We start from the raw sequence: 25856 nt of genomic DNA, 5'->3' as shown, positions 1-25856 counted from the left end.
AGCAGAACCACAAAAATAAACTCAAAATGGCTTAAGGACTTAAATGTAAGACAAGACACCATTAAACTCTTGGAAGAGAGCATTGGCAAAACATTCTCTGATATCAACCTTACAAATGTTTTCTCAGGTCAGTCTCCCAAAGCAACGGAAATAAAAGCAAAAGTAAACCAATGGGACCTAATCAAACTGACAAGCTTTTACACAGCAAAGGAAACCATAAAAAAAAACCCAAAAAGACAACTTACAGAATGGGAGAAAATAGTTTCAAATGGTGCAACTGACAAGGGCTTAATCTCTAAAATATAGAGCAGTACCAAGGGCAGGGAGCTTTAATCTATGATATTTACCAGCATATTCCAAGCTTCTAAACTGGTACCCTGGCACACAGGAGATGGTCAATAAATATTAGTTGAATGAATGAATAACAGCCCTTTGTTCTCTATGTTGGGAAAACCTGCACTCAATTCAGGAGCCAATCAGCAGAGGCTCTGAAAGATTAAGAAGTTAGAGAAGTAAAACTGAGCTGGGCTCTCAGACCCTGGCTTGATGGAGAAGGAAATAGGAAAAATGTGGATGATGATATGGTAATGGAAATGAGTAGGCTTTGTTTGGAGGATTGTGGGATGACCAATAGGCTAGTCTTGGAGACACTGGGTATGAGCCATAGCTTCCAATTTTCCAGTGATTCTATCTCACTCTAAGTCGAATGGTGAGAGAAGGACATGATTTGGGATGTGTTCCTCCCTCACTCCCACCCATGATTATAATCATTGTTACCAATGATTATAATTTGGAATATTAACACTAGGAGCCATTTCATGAAACCGATGGAGAAGGTCATCTACAGACATCAAACTAACCACTTAGGTGAAAAACTGACCCGTGGGAAAGCATTTTAATCAACCATTTAAAAAACTACCATTATTTTTTAAAGTTTGGAAAATAACAAGTTCGGGCTTGATTACCCTTTTCAGTCCAAACTGTGTAAGCCTCTAATTATTTGAAGAGCCATAGTAAGGATTTTACTTTTATTGCTTCCGATGAAAAGAAGTTCTGATATAGATGAAATGATTGATGTTCACAAATTTACAAATGACTGCTGATTATAATATTGTTAATAATTTGTTATTAAACTACATTTAGACTTCACTTTAAAGTGCATAAAGTTCATAAAGGCATCTACTTAATTAATTACTTATATGTATTTACTTACTCATTCATCATCAAATACCTAGTCTGCGTCAGGTGCTGGGTTTAAAGACAGAATGTCTAGCCTTGCCTTCCAGTTGCCCATGGGCCATGGAAAAGACCAGTTAACAGTGTCCAGTGAGACAGGTGCTTGTATGGAGGAGCCACAGCCTCACCCAGGACACCGAACCCTGAGTGGGTGGGAGCTGGGGGTGGCAATGTGGGTCAGACATGGATTTCTCAAGAAGGTAATGCTGACCTGGATAAGGATGAGTAAGGCTGCTCTGAGACAGTCCAGATTCGGGTATGTGTAGTTAAATCACTCTGCCCAGGGTTGTGTAATGATCTTTCTCAGTTTAATGAAGAAAGACTTAAAGGCATTTGCCATTTTTAGCCCATCACATCTGGCTTTTAAAAAACCAGAATAAAGCAACTGTATGCAGAAAGATATCATAACCAAAGAATCTAAAACAATAAAACTAAACACAGGTGGCTATAACTAGCATTTATTATAATATACAGTATGCATTTATTTCAGGGTTATGAAATAGCTTTCTAAGTGGCATTTTAAATAGAGATGACACAGCAAATATATTTTTAAACTTACAGCTGAGGGGCAAGGTGGAAGCCCCTGCATGAAAGCGAGTCTCGTCAAACTCTCCCTTATATCCTAGAAAAGAGAGCAGAAATGCATGTAAGCTGCTTCTTGACGTGTTTATTTTTAATAAATAAACAAGAATACATTTTTTAAAAATTACACTTTGAACAAAACAAGTCCAGAAAACCTACTCTTTACCACAACCGAAGCATACGCTGAAAGCTCTCCTTTAACATTCATCGCCGAGGCCCGGTACTGGGCGGTGTCTTCAAAGTCACATCTGAAAGGAGGAATTAAATGATGCTCAGGTCCCTTAATGAAAATGGTGTAGTACAGTCTGCCCTCGGAATCCTCGGGTTCCATATCCTCGGATTCCACGACCGTGGATACTAAGGGTTGACTGTAATTGCTAGCTGTCCCATCAAGGATCCCTTAGCTAACATGGCACACAGCAAATCACTAACACATAGCTCTTTGGGGCTCTTGATAAATCTACTCTTTCTGAGCTAGCTTCCTGGGGGATTTTATACAGACCAATAGATCTATCTACCAACAGCTATTGTCCACTGTGACCCTAATCTGGGTTCATTTAAAATGTCTAAAATAAGAATGTTAACAAAGTGTCAAACATAAGTTACAGCATGAACAGTGGATAAAAAATTGGTCTAAAGTTATATCAGGAGCAGAAAATGTCCAGCCATGGACCTTGGTAACAGGTAAGACCCTAAGCACATTGGGGACTCCCTTAGGGTGAATTTCAGTCTGGGGGCTGCAGGGTAATGGAGGACAAAGAAGCATCCTCTCCTTAGAGACTCCCAGAGACTCCCAGAGCCCCCAAATGGACCCAGGTCAGTCTAATGTGTGCTTTTGTGTTCTAGCCTCAAGTTCAAATAAGTTGTTTTTCTGCCCTTTGACTAAGGCTTTCAGCCCACAGCACAAGAAATGCTATCTGGAAGTTCCTATCAGTTAGAGTGCAGAAATTGGGATGTCTTTAATAATGGAGTTAGGAAGAGAATGATCTCACAGAAAGAGGAATGGGCTAAGGTTTCAAAGCAGGCTGTTTTGTGTCTAATCACTGCCAGTGTCTGTGTTCTCCCTTGTTCCTCTGGGTTTAGTTTCATTCATAAAATCTTTTTTTTTTTTTTGGTCTTTTTTGCTATTTCTTGGGCTGCTCCCATGGCATATGGAGGTTCCCAGGCTAGGGGTCTAATCGGAGCTGCAGCCACCAGCCTATGCCAGAGCCACAGCAACGCAGGATCCGAGCCACATCCGCAACCTACACCACAGCTCATGGCAACGCCGGATTGTCAACCCACTGAGCAAGGGCAGGGATCGAACCCGCAACCTCATGATTCCTAGTTGGATTCGTTAACCACTGTGCCACCACGGGAACTCCTCATTCGTAAAATCTTAATTCTTGTTGAAATCTTACAGACATCAATAGAACCCCAACAGGGTCAATACAGTTGCCTTTCCCATGGCTATTTAACTATAAAGCAACCACATAGCTCACTGCTGCTTTAGTAGGATCACTGACTGGCAGAATGGATGTGACTTTAGGTAGGGGACAGTGCTTGGTGGATGTCCAAGGGCTCCAGGGTTCTGCTTGAAGCTCAGCATCATCTGTGTCAACTGCTCTGATCTGAAGAGGCTACAAGTCTCTTGAGATCAAAATAATGTAAATTTTACTCTGACATCTCAGCATACTGCGGTTTTATTTGCACTGAAAATTCTTTTCATCCACATGACTAGGCTTGGATTTCAAAATTATTCAAAACCATGATAAACCTTTGAGGACTTGGCAATTTTGATGTGGATTCTGCTTTCAAATTTTGCTTTTGACTTTGCTTTTAAAAACATCCCAATGTCAGGCCCTGTGCACATGTACATGTTGACAGAATGGGTGTGTGTTTTCCCACAGTTCTTGATGAGCTGAAGGAAAGAACAATTTTCCTAAATTCAGCTTACTTTCAATGTCCCCCATCCCAAACTTCATGGTCTTTACTGATTGAAAGCAAAGTGTATAATGATGGTGTAGATCATTATACAAATGTCCATTTCTGTAACTTTTTTCTTACTGATGTCTAAGAAAAACTCTCCAGTATGTAAAAGGATAAATAAAAAGATATAAATGACTTTTTCCTCATCATCTTTGACTAAATTTGAATAAGATCACTTTGGGAGGTAACTTGGGCTTGGTAAGAATGTCATCCTCATCTTCCTTAGGTTTGCACCAGGAGAAGAAATGTATGGAACCATCCCCCATCGCGGTGGTGCTGCATTGGGAGGAAGGGGGACAGCCATTAACTAGAGGGTGAGGTGCCTCCCCACCAAGTGATTGTCAGGTAATACCCACGGACCCTCATGTCTCTTACGCATTTATCTCCAGAGTGTGCATTCCATATCGGCTTTCAATAATATACTTTCCAGGGTTTGCATGGACGTTTATTGGCACCTGGTTTTTGTACCTATGAGACAATGGAAACAGGTAAAGTAAGCTGTGATGTAAATAGATTCATGACTAAAACCAGTGCGCGCACACACACACACACACACACAAACACACACACACACTCGGTCTTGAAGGAACACCTATCAACACATCACTGAGGTCAGTAGCGACATCTGCTCAATAAATGCAAATAAAATGCATCATAAGTATCCTAAAACTTCTTGATGAACGTGCATTCCTCTCCTCCATTACAAAAATTACATTCAGGAAGCTGGCCACTCACAGCAATGTGGTTGAATCTTGCATACATAATGTGGAGTGAAAAGAGCCACACACAAAAGAGTATGATGATTGCTTTTATATAAAATATAAAGTCAGCAAAAAACCAATTAATGCTGCTAGAAGTCAGGAGAGTGATTTCTCTGGTGGGGAGGACGGGGATGAAGGAGGCCTTTTGGGTGCTGATAATGTTTGGTTTCTTGATTTGGGTGCTGATTATACGGGTGTGTGCTTTCCAAAAAATTCATCCAAGTTCTACATTTACATACTATACACATTTTTGGGTGTCTATAATTGTACTTCAATAAAAGATCTCTAAAGAAAGAAAAGAAAAAACCTGATCATTGTTGTCACAACAGAGAGGAAGGCTTTCAATGGGGTTTTGTTGTTGGCTGTCTGTGTAGGATGAAAACAAAACATTCTTCCTACTAACATTCTTGCACATTGTTAAAAACCATGTCATTGCATTGAAGGCTTATTATTTTTGTTTTCTTCAGTTGTAAGCAAGCATGGCTCTCAGATGGAAGAACTTAAAGGAATTCTCCCGTGGCGCCACAGGTAATGGAGCTGACGTTGTCACTGCAGTGGCTTGGGTTTGATTCCTGACCCAGGAATTCCCACATACCACGTGTGTGGACAAAAAAAAAAAAAAAAATGGGAGAGCTTAAAATATAACTTGTAAAAGAAAACCACTGACAAATAGAAGCTGAGAGATTCTCTTTTCCTGATTGCCGCATCCCTGGTGCAGCCTCTTGGCCCTCAAAGCCTGGGGCTCCATGGAGGGGCCCCACCTGAGACACTGTCCTGAGTCTGCAAGTGGTACCTTGATTCTCCACCTCTCCTCAGCATGTGGTGCATGTAAATCAATGAAAATTGGAATGCACCCTCACACCATGAACAAAAATAAACTCAAAATGGCTTAAAGACTTAAACATAAGACAAGACACCATAAAACTCCTAGGAGAGAAGATAAAAATATTCTGACATCAACCGTACAAATGTTTTCTTAGGTCCATCTCCCAAGGCAACAGAAATAAAAACAAAAATAAACCAATGGGATGTAATCAGACTTAACAAGCTTTTGCACAGCAAAATATACCATTAAAAAAACCAAAAAGACAACGTACGGAATGAGAGAAAATAGTTGGCAAATGGTGCAACTAACAAGGGCTTATCTCCAAAATATACGAACAACTCAACAGCACACACACACAAAAAAATCCAGTTTTCACTGATGTATATGCAGCTGTCCAAATTTCCCAGCACCACATGCTGAAGAGAATGGTACATTTTTAAAAGTATAGAAATTGAATATGCGTTTTAGGGACATAGGGCTTGTGGGAAAGGTGGGTGATGAGTGTGTGAGCCAGGGAGAAGAAGGGACTAAGATTATTTCCTTTCTTTTTGTTCCTTTCCATCACCTTCCCTCCTCCAAAACCTCCTTATAACCATTTCCAGAAATCTGAAGAAGTAAAATGTAGCTGAGTAGAGAACAGTTGGGAAATGGAAGCATCCTGTGTTGTCAGGAGCCAGACTGTCTGTGTTCGAATCCTAGCTCTGTCCCAGCTGTGACAGCCAGGGCGAGTTACTTAACCTCTCCATGCCTGGGTTTCTTCATCTGGAAAATGAAGGGGAAAAAAGGGGGCAGAAGACCTAAATAGACATTTCTCTGAAGAAGACACACGGATGGCCAATGGAAACATGAAAAAATGCTCAACATCACTGATTATTAGAGAAATGCAAATCAAAACAACAATGAGGTACCACCTCACACCTGTCAGAATGGCTGTCATTAATAAGTCCACAAATAACAAATGCTGGAGAGGGTGTGGAGAAAAGGGAACCCTCCTACACAGTTAGTGGGAATGTAAATTGCTACAATCGCTGGAAAACTGTATGGAAGTTAATATAGAACTACCATATGATTCAGCGATTCCACTCCTGGGCATATATCTGGACAAACAAACTCATGGACATGGAGAATAGACTTGTGGTTGCCAAGGGGGACGGGGAGGGAGGGAGATGGACGGGGAGTTTGGGGCTAGTAGATGCAAACTATTACATTTAGAATGGATAAGCAATGAGGTCCTGATTTATAGCACAGGGAACTATATCCAAGCACTTGTGATAGAACATGATAGAAGATAATAGGAGAAAAAGAATGTACATAGATGTATGACTGGGTCACTTTGCTGTACAGCAGAAGTTGACAGAACATTGTAAATCTACCATACTTTAATAAAAAAAATCAAAAAAATTTTTTAAAGTACCATTCTCCTTCTCAACCTAGCAAAATCCCAACTCATTCTTCAAGGTTCAGATCAAATGCCGCTTCTACAACCCCCTTCCTAAAATCCGACACAGTACTGTTCCTGCCTTTCCACATCAGGGTTCCTTGATTCAAATGGAAAGATAGAACATATATCAAATTATGGTTGGATATTTGCCACTTCTACTAAGTTGTCAGTGCCTTGAATGTGGGAGTTGTGTCTGATCTGTATTTACTTCTATTCCCACTCTCAAGGTATTAGGAGTCACAGGCAATTATCAGGCACTAGGTGTTTGTTAAATTGGGTGGAACAGAGTTATTGTGTTAACACCATAGATTAATTGTGCTTCCTAATTTCTGGCCAAAGGAACAAAGTTCTGACAAACCCATGCTTCACGATACAGATAATTTAAAATAAGTGCATACAGGAGTTCCTGCTATGGCTCAGTGGTAACAAATCCAACTAGTACCCATGAGAATGCAGGTTCGATCCCTGGCCTTGTTCAGTGGGTTAAGTATCTGGCATTGCCATGAGCTGTGGTACAGGCTGCAGATGTGGCTTGGATCCCACACTGCTGTGGCTGTGGCTGGCAGCTGCAGCTCCAACTTGATTCCTAGTCTGGGAACTTCCATATGCCACGCATGTGGCTCTAAAAAGAAAAAAAAAGGTAAAATAAAATAAAATACAATAAAAAGTGCATACAAAGAGGCTCTTCATCCAGTTCCCTCAAATGTACAATGGGAGGGTTGGACTGGCTTAGGAGTTGCAGCTGCACAGCAGGTGTAGGGCATAATCTTCCACCCCACCCTAGGAGACTTGCTAGCTCTTTCTGAGAGCCCAGAAGTGGCCTCAGACAGCTGTCTCCCCACAGGCTCCAGGCAGACAGGACTATTTGATCATAGATGGCCAGTAAGAAGAAATCTGCTGGATGCTCCTAACTGGAAACATTCCTCGTTTTGACAAATGACAGAGTGGAATATGTTAATCGGCGTGTTCTTCTGACTGAATTGATTTCTGTCATTTCACACTTGACTCAGAAGCTCTCTCTTGCTCAGTTTTCTCTTATGCCGGGGTGTGTTCAGCACTCCCTTCTAACAGAAGAGGAGCAATATGGCACCGAGGTTGTGTGGCATGTGCTACTTGACTGAACAGCTGAGGGACACTCAATTTGGCTTCTGTCCAAAAATTGTTGTTCATATTTTCTGTAAGGTTTGAATTAAAACAGCATTTGCAGCTCCCGGGCTCATTTCACCTTCCTTGCCCTCCAGTCCCATCCAGCTTTGTAGTCAATGTCTTCCCCCTGACTAAACACCCATGGCTTCTCTAATGTGACCACCTGGCACACGCAGGTGCACATGCAGAGATGCACACACTTTGAGGAGCTTCCGTTCTCCCCCCTGGAACCCAGATGTCAGTGTAAGAAGCATTTGTTTTAAAGCAGAAGACAAGGATTATTAAATGTGGAAGCGATTCAGCACTATTCTCCAAGAAATTCACCTAGAGTCGCACTCAGGTTCAGAGTCATTTGAGACTGGCTGTCTTCAGGGAAGTCAGGGAAGAAAAGAAGGATTTGGGGCCTGCTCTGCATAAGCTTCACAGTTTATTTCTGGAAAGTAAAACTGCAAACTGACCAGTCATCGGCTAATTTTGGAGAATAATCTACATCCTAGGATTATTTGTCAAAAGGTTTCTGAATTCCTGTGAATATTTATTTTCATTCATTTATTTATTTATTTTGCTGCTTAGGGCCGCACTTGCAGCACATGGAAGTTCCCAGGCTAGGGGTCAAATCGGAGCTACAGCTGCTGGCCTCCACCACAGGCACAGCAACTCGGGATCCAAGACACATTTGCAACCTACACCACAGCTCACAGCAAGGCAGGATCCATAACCCGCTGAGCGAGGCCAGGGATGGAACCTGCATCCTTGTAGATACTAGTCGGATTTGTTTCCACTGCGCCATGACAAGAACTCCCCTGTGAATATTTAGATGTGCACCATTTCCTTATAATTTTCATGTAGAGTCTATGAACTATTAGTTAATGAACTTCTGTTATACTATTTCTAGAATAATACTTTTCATTTCTGTGTGTAAAACACACACTTAATTCCCCCAAACATCTGTTTGGATACTGGGCTGACTTTGATAACAAGGGGTTATGGGGAAAGCTCTTTGGCCATATGAAGCATGGTCAAGCAAGAGGGTGTCACTCTAACTTTTCTCTGTTAGCAGCAAATAGTATCTGCCACCATGATCTTTGTCATGTCAACCCCCCCACAAGTGTGGCTACTACTTAGAATCCCACACTATTGTCTTGAATAAAGAGCTATTATTCACTTTAAAAATCAACTAGCTGAGAGAGATCTGATCCATTAGAGTAAAATTTAGACTTAAATAAGAAAAACCTAAAATATCCCAAACCCTCATCCTTGGGAAGTAATTAGAAAAGTTTTAACTATTTTATTTTACTTGATTTTATTGTCTTTTTAGGGCTGCACCCTTGGCATATGGAAATTTCCAGGCTAGGGATCAAATCGGAGCTGTCTGTAGCTGCCGGCCTACATCACAGCCACAGCAAAGCCGGGATCTGAGCAGCATCTGCGATCTACACCACAGCTCACATCCCCAACCCACTGAGCAAGGCCAGGGATTGAACTTGTATCCTCATGGATACTAGTTGGGTTCGGTACCACTGAGCCACAACGGGAACTCCAGTTTTAACTATTTTAAATGTAGGTTGTTTTCCTAAGATAATATGGTAGTAACTGCTAAATTTAAATGCATTGTGAAAAACTCTCATCTTGTAAACAAACTTAATACAGGATTCTAGTATGGAATTTACAAATTCTCATAATTTACAAAAATAGAATAAGACTTTTGCAAATCTCCAGACTTCCTAAACCGCATTTCTCATACTACTTTATTCCAGGTTTTGAACCATTATCATGCTTAATGACAAATTTCTTCATTCGTCATTAAGGGAAAATGTGAAAAATTCCAAACATGTATTTTAAATGTCTTACTTGAGGATCTAGCCCAGTATCCAAAACAAACAAATCCGAAAACATGGGTATTGAGTGAGTGAATGAATGGTTTCTATTCACTAATATCAACACATTGCTCCAGTGAGTTTTCATGAATTTCCCTGCAGATTACAATCTAGATTTGCAATGACAAAACTGATCTAGACTTTGACCTGAAAATGCATTTAAATTTGGCTCTTTAAAAAAAAAAAAAAGTGTAAAATTAATTCTCTCCTTTTAAAGAGAACTTTCCTCCTCTATTTCATACAGTTTTTATAATCTTACTAGACAATACAGGTATATGGTAGAAGAACCAGAAAATATAAGGGTTCCCAGAGAATTTTTTCCTTCTTCAAACCTGTCTGCCTTCACCTGGCTCCTACCCAAACTAACTGTTCCCCTTAGATTCTCATGTATCCTCCTAGAGCTTCTTTATGCAAGTAAGATGGATATAAATATAAGTGTTTTTCCTCCCCCTTTAAGCCAATATGTAGTCTATTATATGTTATTATGTAAATATAGCCTATTAAGTAAAACAGCTTTTATTTTTTTCAGTGAAAACAATGGCTTTCCTTTATTTCTGAATATTTTCATTAATACATATTTCTCCTTCTATGTTGACAAAGCCCTCCTTCTGGATGAACAGCTTCTCTGTGGCCATTCTCTGAAACTAGCTTTTCTACTAGAGCCAAAACCCAAAGGCTTCCTTCTGCTCTGAAAGTGAGCTGGGGACAGGTCGGTGCAGCTCAGCATCTCCACATCAGCTGTGATGAGTAATACGTGTTCCCTGGGTACCATCAGATTCCATCTGGACAGATTTAGTCAGCACTGGAGTTGGCCAAAGAGCAGCTGCTGTATGTTGACATCACTTCTTGGACCTCAGGGACTTCCATGACCCAAGGGTGCCCAGTGGAAACTTGGAACCAGACCCTCTTTGGAAAGGAGTCTAAGGGACCAAGGTACACAGGCCTTTGAAAGTCATGGCTAAGGACTTAATTTAATGTCTATTTAGGAAGGTAATTCCCAATTATTTCTTTCAGACTTGGATTCAGTGTCAGGCCCAGGAAGCTATAGTTGGTTATAAAAGAGGCATAAATACCAGAAATTTAATCAACAACTGTAGCTTTTGCTTGGGTTGTGGGTTCCCTGCTCCCTGAGGGGAAGGATGCTCACTGAAGATTGCATACTGTGTACCAGCAAGTTACAAAGTAAATTAGTTTCACTTCATGATTATTTTTACAAAGGCAGCATGTCCAGGAAGGTATACTAATCCCACCTGGAAGTTTACTCCATGAAACCAGTGAAGCTGAAGTTTCAGGCTCTGAGCCTAATGCATACAACTAACTTTATTGTCTTCTTTGTAAAGAGTGATCCTCAAATTGTGTAAACTTCATACCCCATAAAACTTGGATCTGACCTTATTTATTGACACAGCCAATTTTCAGTTATTTGCTTGCTGACTGTCCAAATTTCAGCTTATCCAGGGCAAATCTTGCTCGCTAAAGTAAGGTGAATTTTTTTTTAGTGGTCCACTGGTTCTTTTTTTTCATATTTACTTCTTGTTTGACTTGTGAGGCAATGGAATTGTCTATGAAATGCTCTGATCCATCCCTGCTGGAAGAATTTTTGATAAAGAATGGATTCACCTTCTCCAAGCACTAAAGGGGGTTCAGGTACTAGAAAAGGCTTGCTCCAGTCAACAACCAGCCTCCTGAATTGTTCCTGAGATAACTCTTATCTATGCGTCTTTTTTTATTATTATCAAAATGAGCCCCTAGGCCATAAAATTCACATGTTAAGGAAATAAATATTTCTAAGCGAAATGTGAAGTTTGAGGGGTCAATCATACTTTTCTCAGCTGCATTAGTGAGAATAACTGATAATTGACAGTAGTTCTATTTTTCAATTTGACTGGAATTCTAAGGGTTGACATTTGATTATCTCCTATTTTCTCTGTGGAGTTTTTAATCTCTTTTGCTTGTTTTTATTTTTTTAATTCTTTTATTTTTTTTGTCTTTTTAGGGCTGCACTTGTGGCATTTGGAGGTTTCCAGGCCAGGGGTCGAATCGGAGCTACAGCTGCTGGCCTATGCCACAGCCACAGCAACACCAGATCCGAGCCAAGTCTGCAACTTACACCACAGTCCATGGCAGCGCCAGATCCTCAATCCACTGAGGGAGGCCAGGGATTGAACTTGTGTCCTCTGGATGCTAGTCAGATTTGTTTCCACTGACCCACGACAGGAACTCGTTTTTTGCTTGTTTTTAAATCACTCCTTTTTCAGTCCACAAAACACGATGTAAAGAGTTTAATTTCTGACAGACTTTGAGCTCTGCCTTCATGGAACTCCATCACTCTGGCTTAGTAACACCATTGGTGGTACACGGCAGGTTTGTATTCTGGTCTCTGTGTATTTAATAGAATAAATAAATGCTTAAGAAATTAATATTTATCTCCAAGAGATTACTTTGTATTCTTTTGAAAATCTTTTACTCTGATTTTTCAAAATCAGGAAAACAGAGATATGACATTGTGTAGTTAATACATCTATTGTAGGATTCCAGTTATTCATGCATTGGTAGTACATTTTAATTCATGAAAGATGAGATTTTTTTACTTATCAAATAATATTTCTTGGAGCTAAAAAATTGTTATTCTTTATGCATTTCTATAGGAAAGTTTGAATTTTTTCTGAGGTGGGAGTTAGTTTTTTTAAGAGGAAATGTCCCTTTAATAGTCTAATTTGTGCAACTCTATAATCAGAGAGAAAGATGGGGCAAAAGTGGATTGATTTCTAACTTATTACAGTATACTTCTATACTTTAAAGCCTGTAAATCGATTTTTGAAAACATTTTCATTGAAATATGTTCCTACTTTTCTCATCTTCATTTACTATTGTACTATTATTCTGTTACTTTGTATACTTGATAATACAGAGTTGGCTTTGGTTATCAAACTCCAGAACCCTGAAAAGAGTTTACATACAAGAAAAATTATAAGTAAATGCAACATTTTCACAGGCAGGTTGATATCATAGGTGATTTTTTTTTTTTTTTAAGTCACCACCTGCTCCTTAAGATAACTTTAGGTAATGGTTTATCTTGTCAGACACCACCATTATGCTACCCTGATATCCGAACATTAGAAATAATTGGAGAGAGGAAGAGACAGGGGCTCTGGGGGTGACAATGCCACTCTGTGTAGTGCTTATACTCTGACAGAGGGTGCATAAACCACACTCGGGAGGATAAAAACACAGCATGCAAAATACCCCTGTCAAAGAATAAGTCAGAAAACACCTTTTTTAACTGGTTCACAATACCCTTCAGACTTCTGCTCCCCTGTGGCAGGCATTCATGACATATGACAGGAAAGTTCTGAGTTTACAGATGACAAAATCACTGACCATTGCAATAGGATATATAATGGAAGGAGAGAAGGTGTGCCTACTTTTTATGGAATGAAAACTTCTTCAGGCCCCATATTAGTAACAGCTCCCATCCAATCCCCTCTTTCTGGCTTTCTGGTTTAGGATTAAGATCTCAGCTCACAGGAGAAGGTGAGTTGGAGTTCTCTGGGTTTTAATGACTTTTTAAAAGGTGGTATAGTTTCTGATCACAAGATGATAACAACTAAATATTCAGACTAAGTTTTAACACTTTATGTAAGATAAAGACCCATTTGTATAATAGGATTATAAAGGGTCACAGTAAATCAGAATGGATACAAGACTTATCTTTCATTTCATACATAAAGTATTCCCAGTATACTTTCTTCACTATTTAAAAAATCTGTACAGGAGTTCCCATCATGGCGCAGCAGAAGCCAATCTGACTAGTATCCATGAGGATGTGGGTTCTACCCCTGGCCTCGCTCAGTGGGTTAAGGATCTCGCCTTGCCATGAGCTGTGGTGTAGGTTGCAGACATGGCTCCAATCCCACGTTGCTGTGGCTGTGGTGTAGGCCAGCAGCTGTAGCTCCCATTCGACCCCTAGCCTGGGAACTTCCTTATGCTATAGGTACAACCCCCCCAAAAAAAACAAAACGAAACAAAACAAAACAAAAAAACCTACACAAACTTAAAAATGCTTTCATTGACTTTTACCTACTCATAATGCCACACTTTGAGTAATGGATTCTCTGAGAAGTTTTCACAAAAATAGCATACCATGTGACACGAGGTTCTGGCCAGCCAGCTACAGAGCAGTGTAGTTTTACATTTTCTTTCTCCCAAACAGTGTGGGAACGAGGCTTAATGACAAATTCAGGAGCATGGAGAAGATTATCTTCATTCAACTTTCGATGATATGCCTCAGTTTCTTCTAACTGAAAAAAAATCAACATATTATGAAATCAAAGTAATGTGTGCTACAAAAATGAAATGTAAAAATTGATATGATCTTTTTTCCATTTGGACCCTTACTTCTATAATCAGATCAAACGCATTCTCCTTGGCCCTTTAAAAAACGGACATATCACTTAATATTTAACATTCAAACCTGACAACATATTTTGCTTCCCTAAGGTGGATGTCTTAAGGTTCTTCAAGAACTTTAATTTCTGTAGAACCTAAAATTTCACGGAATTTAGAACTATTAAGTTTGTCTTTCTTTGACCTATACATTTTGATGTCTTTTCCCTTTAGTTTTGTTTCTCCACAAGACCACATATTTCTTTATTTGAAACCAACTAATCTTGGAGTTTGCATTGTGGTTCATCAGGTTAAGAACCTGACATAGTGTCCATGAGGATGTGGGTTCCATCTCTGGCCTCACTCAGTGGGTTATCTGGCGTTGCCTCAAGCTGTGGCATAGGTTGCAGATGGGGTTCAGACTGGTGTTGCTGAGGCTGTGGCCAGCTGCAGCTTCAATTCAACCCCTGGCCTGGGAACTTCCATATGGTACAGCTGCAGTTGTGAAAAACAAAACAAAACAAACTAATCTACATCAACACACACACACACACACACACACACTGTTACATACATTTCTACTTTGTAAATTATATTAAATTGTCTTTTCTGGAGTTCCCATTGTGGCTCATCGGAAATGAATCTGACTGGCATCCATGAGGACACAGGTTTTATCCCTGGACTTGCTCAGTGGGTTAATCATCCGGCATTGCTGTAAGCTGTGGTGTTGTAGGTTGCAGTCGTGGCTGGGATCCTGTGTTGGCTGTGGCTCTGGTGTAGGCCAGGGGCTATAGCTTCAATTCAACCCCTAGCCTGGGAATCTCCATATGCCACAGGCGCAGCTCTAAAAAGACAAAAAATAAAAATTAAAAAAAAAAAAGCCTTTTCTTACTGTTTTTCTCAGCGCCAGGTGTTCCGCCTTTTCTCGAATTGCAACTTTCCTTGACTTCTTCTCAAAAGCTTCCTCTTGGTGAAGTGTGGATGTAGACTGTTTGGATACTGTGGACTGTTTGGCTGCTGTGATTCCTTCTTCACTAGCAAGGAGTTTCCTCTTAGCTATATAAGCAGCAGCTTCTTTAATTCTTTCTTCTTCTGTGTCTGTAATCCCACTGACATGCACTTGGCTGAAATATAACAACAGCAAAATATTGGTATTGTGGGATGGCCATGATAAGATTGCCCAGTTTTACCAAGTTCAAAGTTCCAGACCTTAGACATCAGGCACCATGCCCAAAGAAAACCTGATGTAGAAAAATGTGGTAAATAGGATTTAACTCTTCAAGTGTGGAAGTGACTGTCACCTTAACAAATAATAACAACTACAATAATAAGTCCTATCATGACCTCAGTGCTTTGCCAAGTGTTTTTTACACACATTCTCATTATCCTTCTACTTTAGATAAATGGTAACAACACACAGAGAAGTTAGATAACTTGCCCAAGGTCATTTCTTTGGTTTCCTTAGTGTGTTTAAATATGATTTAGTCTGTAATAAAAGATCAAGTTATGATATCCTTCCAGGAAAGATCATATTGTAAAACGACCGACAGTTGTGTGGCTGTGATCCTCATTTATGACCATATGCTTGATCTGGATTCTGTAACTCATATGGTGTAATGTGTTGCCCAGCGCAGCTGCACACATAAATAAGATCTAAATTTATGTGACATCATTATGCCTACCAGGTTTCCTTTCCACAACAATAAAGGTTGTGTGTGAGTGTGCATGTGTGTATTTAATATAACAATCTTCATTTGTGCTTGCATATAGCCCTGATGTAAAGAAATGATAAAATTCACAATTAAGGTGTTGATGCTTACAAAAGTGACTTGTTTTTATTCATAATTGATGACGATGATGGCAAGTAAGTGGTTACAACCAAAAGTGCTGTGCCTAATGTAATAATTTATGATAGGATTTATGCTGTGATTTAGTAATATTGTTTAAAATATTTGGATTATGAAGCTCCGGTCATGGCTCAGCGGTTATGAACCCGAGTAGTATCCATGAGGATGTGGGTTTGATCCCTGGTCTTACTCAGTGGGTTGAGGATCTGGTGTTGCTATGAACTGTGGTGTAGTTCACAGACTCAACTTGGATCCCACATTGCTGTGGCTGTGGTGTAGGCCAGCGGCTACAGCTCCAGTTCGACCCCTAGCCTGGGAACTTCCATATGGCACGGGTATGACCCTAAAAAACAGACAAACAAAAAATTTAGATTATTAGGAGTTCCTATTATGGCTCAGTGGGCTAAGGACATGACGTTGTCTCTGTGAGGATGTGGGCCTTGCTCAGTGGGTTAAGGATCCAGTGTTGCCACAAGCTGCAGCATAGGTTGCAGATGTGACTTGGATCCAGTGTTGCTGTGGCTGTGGTGTAGGCCTCAGCTGCAGCTCTGATTCAGCCCCTGGCGCAGGAACTTCCATATGCTGCAGGTGCAGTCGTAAAAATAAAAATAAAATATTTGGATTATTTTAAAGCCCCTTCAATACATTTGCTGTCAATTCTATTAGATGTTTCAGTGAGGAGTATATTGATTATATTGAAGATTGTCTTGAAATTGAGTCTCCTGAGACCTCTTAAGGCATATTTGTGCATTTGTTTTTCCTATACGAATCACTTCAAAATTTAAGCAAACACTGCCATAGTGTTCACAAGTTCCTGGTACCTGAATCTATATATTTTGCTGAGGAGTAGGACTCAACATTTGCCCAAGTTTGGAATTTCTCATGGAATACTAACAAACTATCTGGTAGATAAGATTAGTCTACTTTGTGTTTTACTAAACTTTAAGTTTTCATTTTTTCCTTCTCTCTATCTCTCCAAATATTAATAAGTAGTCTCCATCAAGGAAGTTATATGCTATAATTTAGGGGTAGAAAAGGAAAATGGAAGACTTTTAGCTTAGTGTCCTAACATAATTACCTCTATTTTTTTTGAATGAGATAGGAAGGGAACAAATTAATAAGTGAATACCATACAAACGTCCTGAGAATCGCTTGGAATTCTCTATAGAGGTTCATATACAATATAGAGATTTGAAATGAGGTTTGTAACATGATTCAATGTATATAGTAACAGATTCTTTTCAATGCTAATCTGGCCCCAAGTTGAGACCACTCTGCATGAGAGAAGTTTAAACTCATATTCCCTCTAATCGTGGACATGTAGACATAGCTCTAAGAGGGCAGAATGGAGTCACTGCTTCCTAGCCTTTTCCATTTGCCAATAAGCTAAACTTTGAAAACAAACAAACTGTAATTATGTCACAAAAGAGCTCAAGGACACTTAAAAGAATATTTCTGACCTGGGACAGTCACTGACAGCCCTGCTATTATCTGGGTACAAGAGTAAGAATATGACACTAACCTGCTGACAAAAAACACATTACTGCAAATTTAAAATGAATTTAAAGCCTTCCCAATACTCTATCTCTGATGATTTCAACTTAAAATCTGTTGCTGACACAAAGTGAACTCTATTATCAGACTGTAAAAAGTGAAATTTCCAAGCACCATCCAGAAGAAACCGAGTTTTCCAGAAGCATACTATAATTGCATTTGCTAATCCCTAGGGGGACTCTCAGCTCTTCCACTACAGGCCATGTGACTTTCAGCAAGTCCCTGAGCCTTGATTTTCTTGTCCAAAAATTGATAATAATACCTCTCTAGGGCTATACGGAGGATTTAGCAAGATAGATTATACAATGCACCTAGAATGATTCCTGGTAAACCATAGGTACTCAACAAATGTTCATCTCTTCCTCATCCTCGTAGATTGTTAATACTGTCAACACCATTATGAAGTGTATTATTTTCATAGTAATGGACTATAGGAGATGGCTCCACATAAAAAATGAAGGAGGAGTTCCCATTGTTGCTTGGCAGATTAAGAACCCCACATAGCGTCCATGAGAATGTGAGGTCAATCCATGGCCTCAATCGTGGGTTAAGGATCTAGCATTGCCACAAGCTGCAGCATAGGTTGCAGACATGGCTTGGATCTGGTGTTGCCATGGCTGTGGTATAGGCTGGTAGCTGAAGCTCTGATTCGGCCCCTAGCCTGGGAATTTTTGTATGCAGCAGGTGCAGCAGTAACAAGGAAGAAAAATAAATGATAGTCAGAAACAAAACCTAGAAGGTAAATTTTTTTAAGTGATTTTTACTTTTTCCATCATAGCTAGTTTACAGTGCTATATCAATTTTCTACTGTACACCAGGGTGACCCAGTCACACATACATATATACATTCTTTTTCTCACATTACCATGCTCCATCATAAGTGACTAGATATAGCTCCCAGTGCTATACAGCAGGATCTCATTGCTTATCCATTCCAAAGGCAAGAGTTTGCATCTATTAACTCCAAATTCCCAGTCAATCCCACTCACTTCCCCTCCCCCTTGGCAACCACAAGTCTGTTCTCCAAGACCATGAGTTTCTTTTCTGTGGAAAGGTTCATTTGTGCCATATATTAGATTCCAGTATAAGTGATATAATATGGTATTTGTCTTTCTCTTTCTGACTTAATTCACTCAGTATGAGAGTCTCTAGTTCCATCCATGTTGCTGCAGATGACATTACTTTGTTCTTTTTTATGGCTGAGTAGTATTCCATTGTATATATACCACATCTTCTTAATCCATTCATTTGTTGATGGACATTTAGGTTGTTTCCATGTCTTGGCTATTGTGATTAGCGCTATAGTGAACACACGGGTGTACATGTCTTTTTCAAGGAAAGTTTTGTCTGGATATATGCCCAGGAGTGGGATTGCTGGATCATATGGTAGTTCTATATTTAGTTTTCTGAGGTACCTCCACACTGATTTCCATAGTAGTTGTACCAATTTACATTCCCACCAAAGGGAACAGGGTTCCCTTTTCTCCATACCCACTGCAGCATTTGTTATTTGTGGACTTATTAACGATTGCCATTCTGACTGGTGCAAGGTGGAGCCGCATGGTAATTTTGATTTGCATTTCTCTATGAGTGATGTTGAGCATTTTTTCATGTGCCATTGGCCATCTGTATATCTTCTTTGGATAAATGTCTATTCAGGTCTTTTGCCCATTTTTCCATTGGGTTGTTGGCTTTTTTGCTATTGAGTTGTATAAGTTGTTTGTATATTTTAGGGATTAAGCCCTTGTCAGTTGCATCATTTGAAACCATTTCCTCCCATTCTGTAAGTTGTCTTTGGTTTTTTTATGGTTTCCTTTGCTGTGTAAAAGCTCGTCAGTTTGATTAGGTCCCATTGGATTATTTATTGCTTTTATTGCTTTGGGAGACTGACTTGAGAAAACATTTATAAGGATAATGTCAGAGAACATTGTGCCTATGTTCTCTTCTAGGAGTTTGACGGTGTCTTGCCTTACATACAAGTCTTTAAGCCATTTTGAGTTTATTTTTGGTGTGAGGATGTGTTCCAGTTTCATTGATTTACATGCAGCTGTCCAGGTTTCCCAGCAGCATTTGCTGAAAAGACTCTTTTTCCCATTTTATATTCTTGCCTCCTTTGTTGAAGATTAATTGACCATAGGTGTCTGAGTTTATTTCTGGGTTCTCTATTCTGTTCCATTGGTCTATATGTCTGTTTTGGTACTAGTACCACACTGTGTTGATGACTATGGCTTTGTAATATTGCCTGAAGTCTGGGAGAGTTATGCCTCCTGCTTGGTTTTTGTTCTTCAGGATTGCTTTGGCAATTCTGGGTCTTTTGTGGTTCCATATAAAATTTTGGACTGTTTAAATTTTTTAAAAATCAACTTAAAAATTTTTTTTGGATTGTTTGTTCTAGTTCTGTGAAAAATGTCATGGGTAATTTGATAGGGATTGCATTGAATTTGTAGATTGCTTTGGGTAGTATGGCCATTTTTACAATATTATTTTTCTGACCCAGGAGCATGGAATATCTTTCCATTTCTTTGAATTCTCTTTAATTTCCTTGATTAGTGTTTTATAATTCTCAGCATTTAAGTCTTTCACCTCCTCGGTCAGGTTTATTCAGGGGCACAACTTTAAAAGGTATTATATTTTTATATTCCTTTTCTAATATTTCATTGTTAGTATACAATTAGAAATGAGACTAATTTCTGAATGTTAATCTTGTACCCTGCTACTTTGCTGAATTCGTTGATCAGTTCAGTTTTGGGGTTGAGTCCTCAGGGTTTTCTATATATAGTATCATGTCTCTGTATACAGTGACAATTTTACCCTAGAAGGTAAATTTTTATTCACATTTTATCACTGTTTATATTGTAAATTATCATTTCTTGATACTGGACTGGAGGACATGAGATGATTTCGTGAGGAAAGGGCAAGTTCACTGTAAAAAATCAGATATAAAAATATATCAAAGGGGAGTTCCCTGGTGGTCTAGGGATTAGGACTTGGTGCTTTCACTGCTGTGGCCAGGGTGCAATCCTTGGTCTGGGAACTAAGATCCCACATCCAGGTGCTGTACATCATGACAATAAATAAATAAATTAATTAATTAAAATAATAATAAAAAATATAAAATAAAAAGCAAAAAACAGATTATTGTTCCCTTACCTTCCTAAGTGGATTCAGAGAAATTTTGACATTAGCCTCTGAAACAGTTCAGAAAGGAACCATCAAGAAAGCAGTGGGAAGAAGAGACACAGGGAACCAGAAACAGGTCACCCCAAATCACAACCGAATTATTGCCTGCTGATTTTCCTGATAGCACTTGCCTGGAAAGGATGACCTCATTTTGAATATCACCTTAGCTACATGAATAATTCTCCATTCAAAGAAAAACAAACAGGGAAGGCTCAGAAAGTTCCTGTTAAACCCTTATGGTGTCTTAGACAAGTTTCCTTTCAAGAGCTCTTTGTATACATTATCATTCAAAAAATGTTTTTATTATAACCAAAACTTTGGCATTGTACAGACTTGTGATTTAGTGATTATTTTGTTTGAAGTCTGCCTCAAAATAAATAGAAATCTATTTTATATTTAATAAACATAAGCCAAACATTCAATTTATGTTGTAATTCTTTTACTTAGTCTCTGTTTTTTTTTTTATAATTAAGTTTATTTATTTATTTATTTATTTTTGTCTTTTTTGCCATTTCTTGGGCCACTCTCGCGGCATATGGAGGTTCCCAGGCTAGGAGTCAAATCAGAACTGTAGCCACCGGCCTACGCCAGAGCCACAGCAACGCGGGATCTGAGCCACGTCTGCGATCTACACCACAGCTCACGGCAATGCCGGATCCTTAACCCACTGAGCAAGGGCAGGGATCGAACCGGCAACCTCATGGTTCAAAGTCGGATTCGTTAACCACTGCGCCACCATGGGAACTCCCTACTTAGTCTCTGTTATCTAAGATTTTTTTTTTCTTCCTAATGAATAATATGAAAACCACCCTGGCATCCAGTCTAGGTAAACATATCATTTGACTTTTTTTCTTTATTCCACCCATTTTATAGTTTTAACCTTTCTTTCTACTCTACCTACAGTGACAATATATAGGGTCCAATCACTAGCATCCAATATTCTGGTTCTGATTTCAACTAGTTACATGATTAGAATTACGTTTCTAATCATTCTCTCTCATCATATAGCCATCCTATGTGACGGCAAAAAATTTTACAATGAATACATCTCCCTTAGTGGATGGTTCCAAGGCTCCTCAGACCTTTCTCAACCAGTACATTGTTAAGAGCTCAATAAATGACAGCTGCTATTATTATTATTACCTGACAGCATTTACTCTCCACTTTCTAATAATCAGAGCCAGATTATTAGAGGATATTATAAGAGAATCTATACCTACCGTCCTGAGAAAATGGGCACCATATAGTCACTTGGAAGATTTTCTTTCTCTTCTCCAGAGAGAAGGCCCTTCCTGGCTCTTTTTATTTGGGGGCTCAACTTGGATGAATAATCTTCTAACATCAAACTGGAATCTGTACGTCTGAAAAAAAAAATAAAACACCAAATATTAGTTAATCTTTTTTTTTTTTTGTCTTTTTGCCATTTCTTGGGCCGCTCCCATGGCATACGGAGATTCCCGGGCTAGGGGTCTAATTGGAGCTGTAGCTGCTGGCCTAACGCCAGAGCCACAGCAACGTGGGATCCAAGCCGTGTCTGCAAACTATACCACAGCTCAAGGCAACGCCAGATCCTTAACCCACTGAGCAGGGCCAGGGATGAACCCGCAAGCTCGTGGTTCCTAGTCGGATTCGTTAACCACTGCGCCACGATGGGAACTCCATAGTTAATCATTTTAAAAGGACTTATAAAAGGAAGTTTTAAGTCTGGGGACATTTCACAGAATCCTAGATGGCTAATGATAAAATTATCTTTTATCTTTAGAACTAAAGTAGAGTGAGAAAGACCTCACACAATGCACTCTATCTAGACACAAGAGAAAAACAGGTCTACAGTAATTTTGTGGCTTTTTCCTACTTAATTCCAAATACACTTTGCTGTTAAATGCTGGAAATTTAGGCAGTCTATATAAATGGTCTAGATACATTGTACATCCAAATCCTTTCAGGGGATTGATAGAAAAGCAAATTTTCTGGATAGGGAGCCTGGACGATTCTGATTCAGAGCTGCTAGGTTCAACTTTGAGGCCTTTATGTACTGTAGACAGACTCTGTTTGAAAGAACACTGAGCTCATCAAACAATAGAGTTAACATATTTTATGTGAACACAGTGTCGAATGACCATAGTGCTGAGTGACTCAGAAAAGTTCAGGGTGTGATAAAGAACCCTTTGTTGGTTTTGCTGTACGTAAAAATCCACCCATGCACACTGGTGCAAATGTACACTTAGAGGTAGCTAGTGTTCTAATAAACCAAAAAATGTGTTAGCAGAGAGGAAAACATGAGAGCAGAGACTGCAACTAGAGAATAGAATGGATAAAATTAAAAGTACAATCTTAACCTATATAGTTCTTGAATGAAATGAGATGCATTTTCACTCAAATGTAGAGAATCTGGCATACATTTCAGGAGTTCATGGACTCTCTGAAGTCAACCCGTGGACTCAGGTTAAAAGCCCTTCATCTACATTGTAATGAAACTCTTCACAATAGAAAGCTACACAGGAAACCTCTGTTACTTGCCTTGTAATTTTTTTCTAGATTTGAACTGATTCTAAAATAAAAAGTTAATATGAAAAAGACTCTGGTGCAGAGAAAAGTTGAAGAAAAAGTGAAGTATGTGAACAGTGTGGCATGGAAAAAGCAAGCTGCCCAGTTAAAACAGAAAAACCTTCCCAAGTATCCAACACTTGATCAGTTCCCAGTCTTCAAAAAGCATTAGGAAAAGCAAAAGATTACCTAAATCAAAAGGAGAAGGCAGCCCAAACATACACATGGTACACAGCGGATACATAACAATGCAAATAAACCTCTTCTCTGCTATGCAAGTAGCACAGAACCATAGGGCTTCTAGGAAACATGGGGGTGCAGGGCTTCTGGGTCTGGGAGTACAGGGTGGGCTACTGCCTTCAACCCCTGGAGTGGTGTGGTAGCATGGATATGGCAAACCTCTTCCTTTCCCACAAACCCTCCCCCAGGGTGAATGTCTAGCTCATATTCTACGATCAGAATTAACACTAAAGGTTAGAACCTTGAATTCAACTTGTGGATTGGTTACCAATTGGAAGGCTTGGCGAAATTTGTTCCTGGCTGGCTGTCCCAGGCAGCAGGAAAATGACTGTATTCTGTCCCCTAGCAGGTTGCAAAGTACATGCCGTGCTAATACAGGTCTAAGTTTAAAGTGGTATTTTCCTTCACCCCTTTAATTCCATTACTATACAAACTAAAATTAATTACAGAGTTTGTTTCATTTTTTTCCATTTGTAGAACATTTGCATTTCTATTTTTCTCCTGTTTTTCTGTTTTTGTTATTTTTACTTTCATTCTACTGTCATGAGTCATATTCTCATGAGCTCATGTTTTCAAATTTATATCAAAATAGCTACTGTTTGTCATTCTTCTGTTGTATTGCTGTTCTTTTTTCCTGTCATTCTCTTTTTAAGATAAATCTTTAAAATTATGCATTTATTACATAGAATGTATCAGACTGTGATTATTCCATTCTCACAGTTAAATTAAAGCAGATGATTTTTAATAGCTGAAATTTATGGTAAAGATTCATGGGACTATTATCAGTTTTCATGTCATATTTCATTTGGAATAAAATACCTCGTAAAAAGCATTATGATTTTATGTATTATTTAGAAGATACAAAGTATTTAGAAACTATTAAATCTTTGTTATACTATCTAAAGTTCTTTAAGCTTTTGAATCCTAACAAAAAAAATGTGTAAAGGATTAGTTTATGCCAGCATACTATTTAGTAATGCTAAGTCATTTATTGATGCTAACAAACAAGACTAAAATCAAACACAAAGTTTTAATTAAATGACTATGCGATAATCAGCGTAACTAATTATTTGAAGAAAAGCCATCAATAGCCTATTTTGTTATGACCCATGAACACTGAAATCTAACATTTTACTCTATCAAATTTTTTTTTTGTCTTTTGTCTTTTTTGTTGTTGTTGTTGTTGCTATTTCTTGGGCCGCTCCCATGGCATATGGAGGTTCCCAGGCTAGGGGTTGAATCGGAGCTGTAGCCACCGGCCTACGCCAGAGCCACAGCTACGCGGGATCCGAGCCGCGTCTGCAACCTACACCACAGCTCACGGCAACCCACTGAGCAAGGGCAGGGACCGAACCCGCAACCTCATGGTTCCTAGTCGGATTCGTTAACCACTGCGCCACGACGGGAACTCCTCTATCAAATTTTAAAGGTGAATTTTTTAGAGGAATTCAATGGAATATGTAAAATTTAAATTTTGCTCTCTTTCAGCCACACCCACAGCATATGGATGCTCCTTGGCTAGTGGTTGCATCTGAGCTGCAGCCATGACCTACACCACAGCTGTGACAAAGCCAGATCCTTAACCCACTGCTCTGGGCTGGGTAAATTTCCTTTTTTTTTTTTTTTTTCAATTTAAATTTCTTTGAACATACATCAAAGGGCTAGACAAAGGCTTGCTAACCTCTTGGTCTTTTAGCAGTATCCAAATTTTGAAAATAATTTCTCTGTCTTATAAGTCAGTTTCTGAGTGGAACCTTATCTTGATACATATGGATCAATGTGGGTCTTTTAACTATTAAAACTATTTTTTAGTGTTCTTTAAGTCTTAAATTTTGAATCTTTATGAGTTTCAATTTATGATGGCAATGAAATTAAGCTATGGGTAAGGACTGATTTATGTGTGCATGCATGTACCCACATGTCTGTAACTGTCTAGGTACATCTGTCTGTACTCTGCTACAAACTGTGGTATATCATCAGCTAATATGTTTAAAGTTAGCAGAATTAAAAAAAATACGGGAGTTCCCGTCATGGCGCAGTGGTTAACGAATCCGACTAGGAACCATGAGGTTGCGGGTTCGGTCCCTGCCCTTGCTCAGTGGGTTAAGGATCCAGCGTTGCCGTGAGCTGTGGTGTAGGTTGCAGACGCAGCTCGGATCCCGCGTTGCTGTGGCTCTGGCGTAGGCTGGTGGCTACAGCTCCGATTCAACCCCTAGCCTGGGAACCTCCATATGCCGCGGGAGCGGCCCAAGAAATAGCAACAAC

At 39.3% G+C, this 25856-nt stretch overlaps 1 protein-coding gene across 1 annotated transcript in view; it reads right to left on the bottom strand.

Annotated features, from left to right (window-relative positions):
• The window catches only part of MYOM1 (myomesin 1), a 144318-nt gene that overhangs the window by 94932 nt on the left and 23530 nt on the right, over positions 1–25856 (bottom strand). The window contains exons 3-8 of the mRNA XM_047793800.1: positions 22025–22165; positions 15116–15347; positions 13981–14138; positions 4162–4254; positions 1978–2066; positions 1796–1858 (exon numbers count right to left, since the gene is read on the bottom strand). Of these exons, the coding sequence (XP_047649756.1) occupies positions 1796–1858; positions 1978–2066; positions 4162–4254; positions 13981–14138; positions 15116–15347; positions 22025–22165 (776 nt within the window). The remainder of the gene's footprint in view (positions 1–1795; positions 1859–1977; positions 2067–4161; positions 4255–13980; positions 14139–15115; positions 15348–22024; positions 22166–25856) is intronic.

The sequence above is a fragment of the Phacochoerus africanus genome, chromosome 8 (genome assembly GCF_016906955.1).
Source record: "Phacochoerus africanus isolate WHEZ1 chromosome 8, ROS_Pafr_v1, whole genome shotgun sequence".
NCBI lineage: Eukaryota > Metazoa > Chordata > Mammalia > Artiodactyla > Suidae > Phacochoerus > Phacochoerus africanus.
Note: the sequence above shows the minus strand (reverse complement) of the source record. Positions and strands in the feature narration are given on the sequence as shown.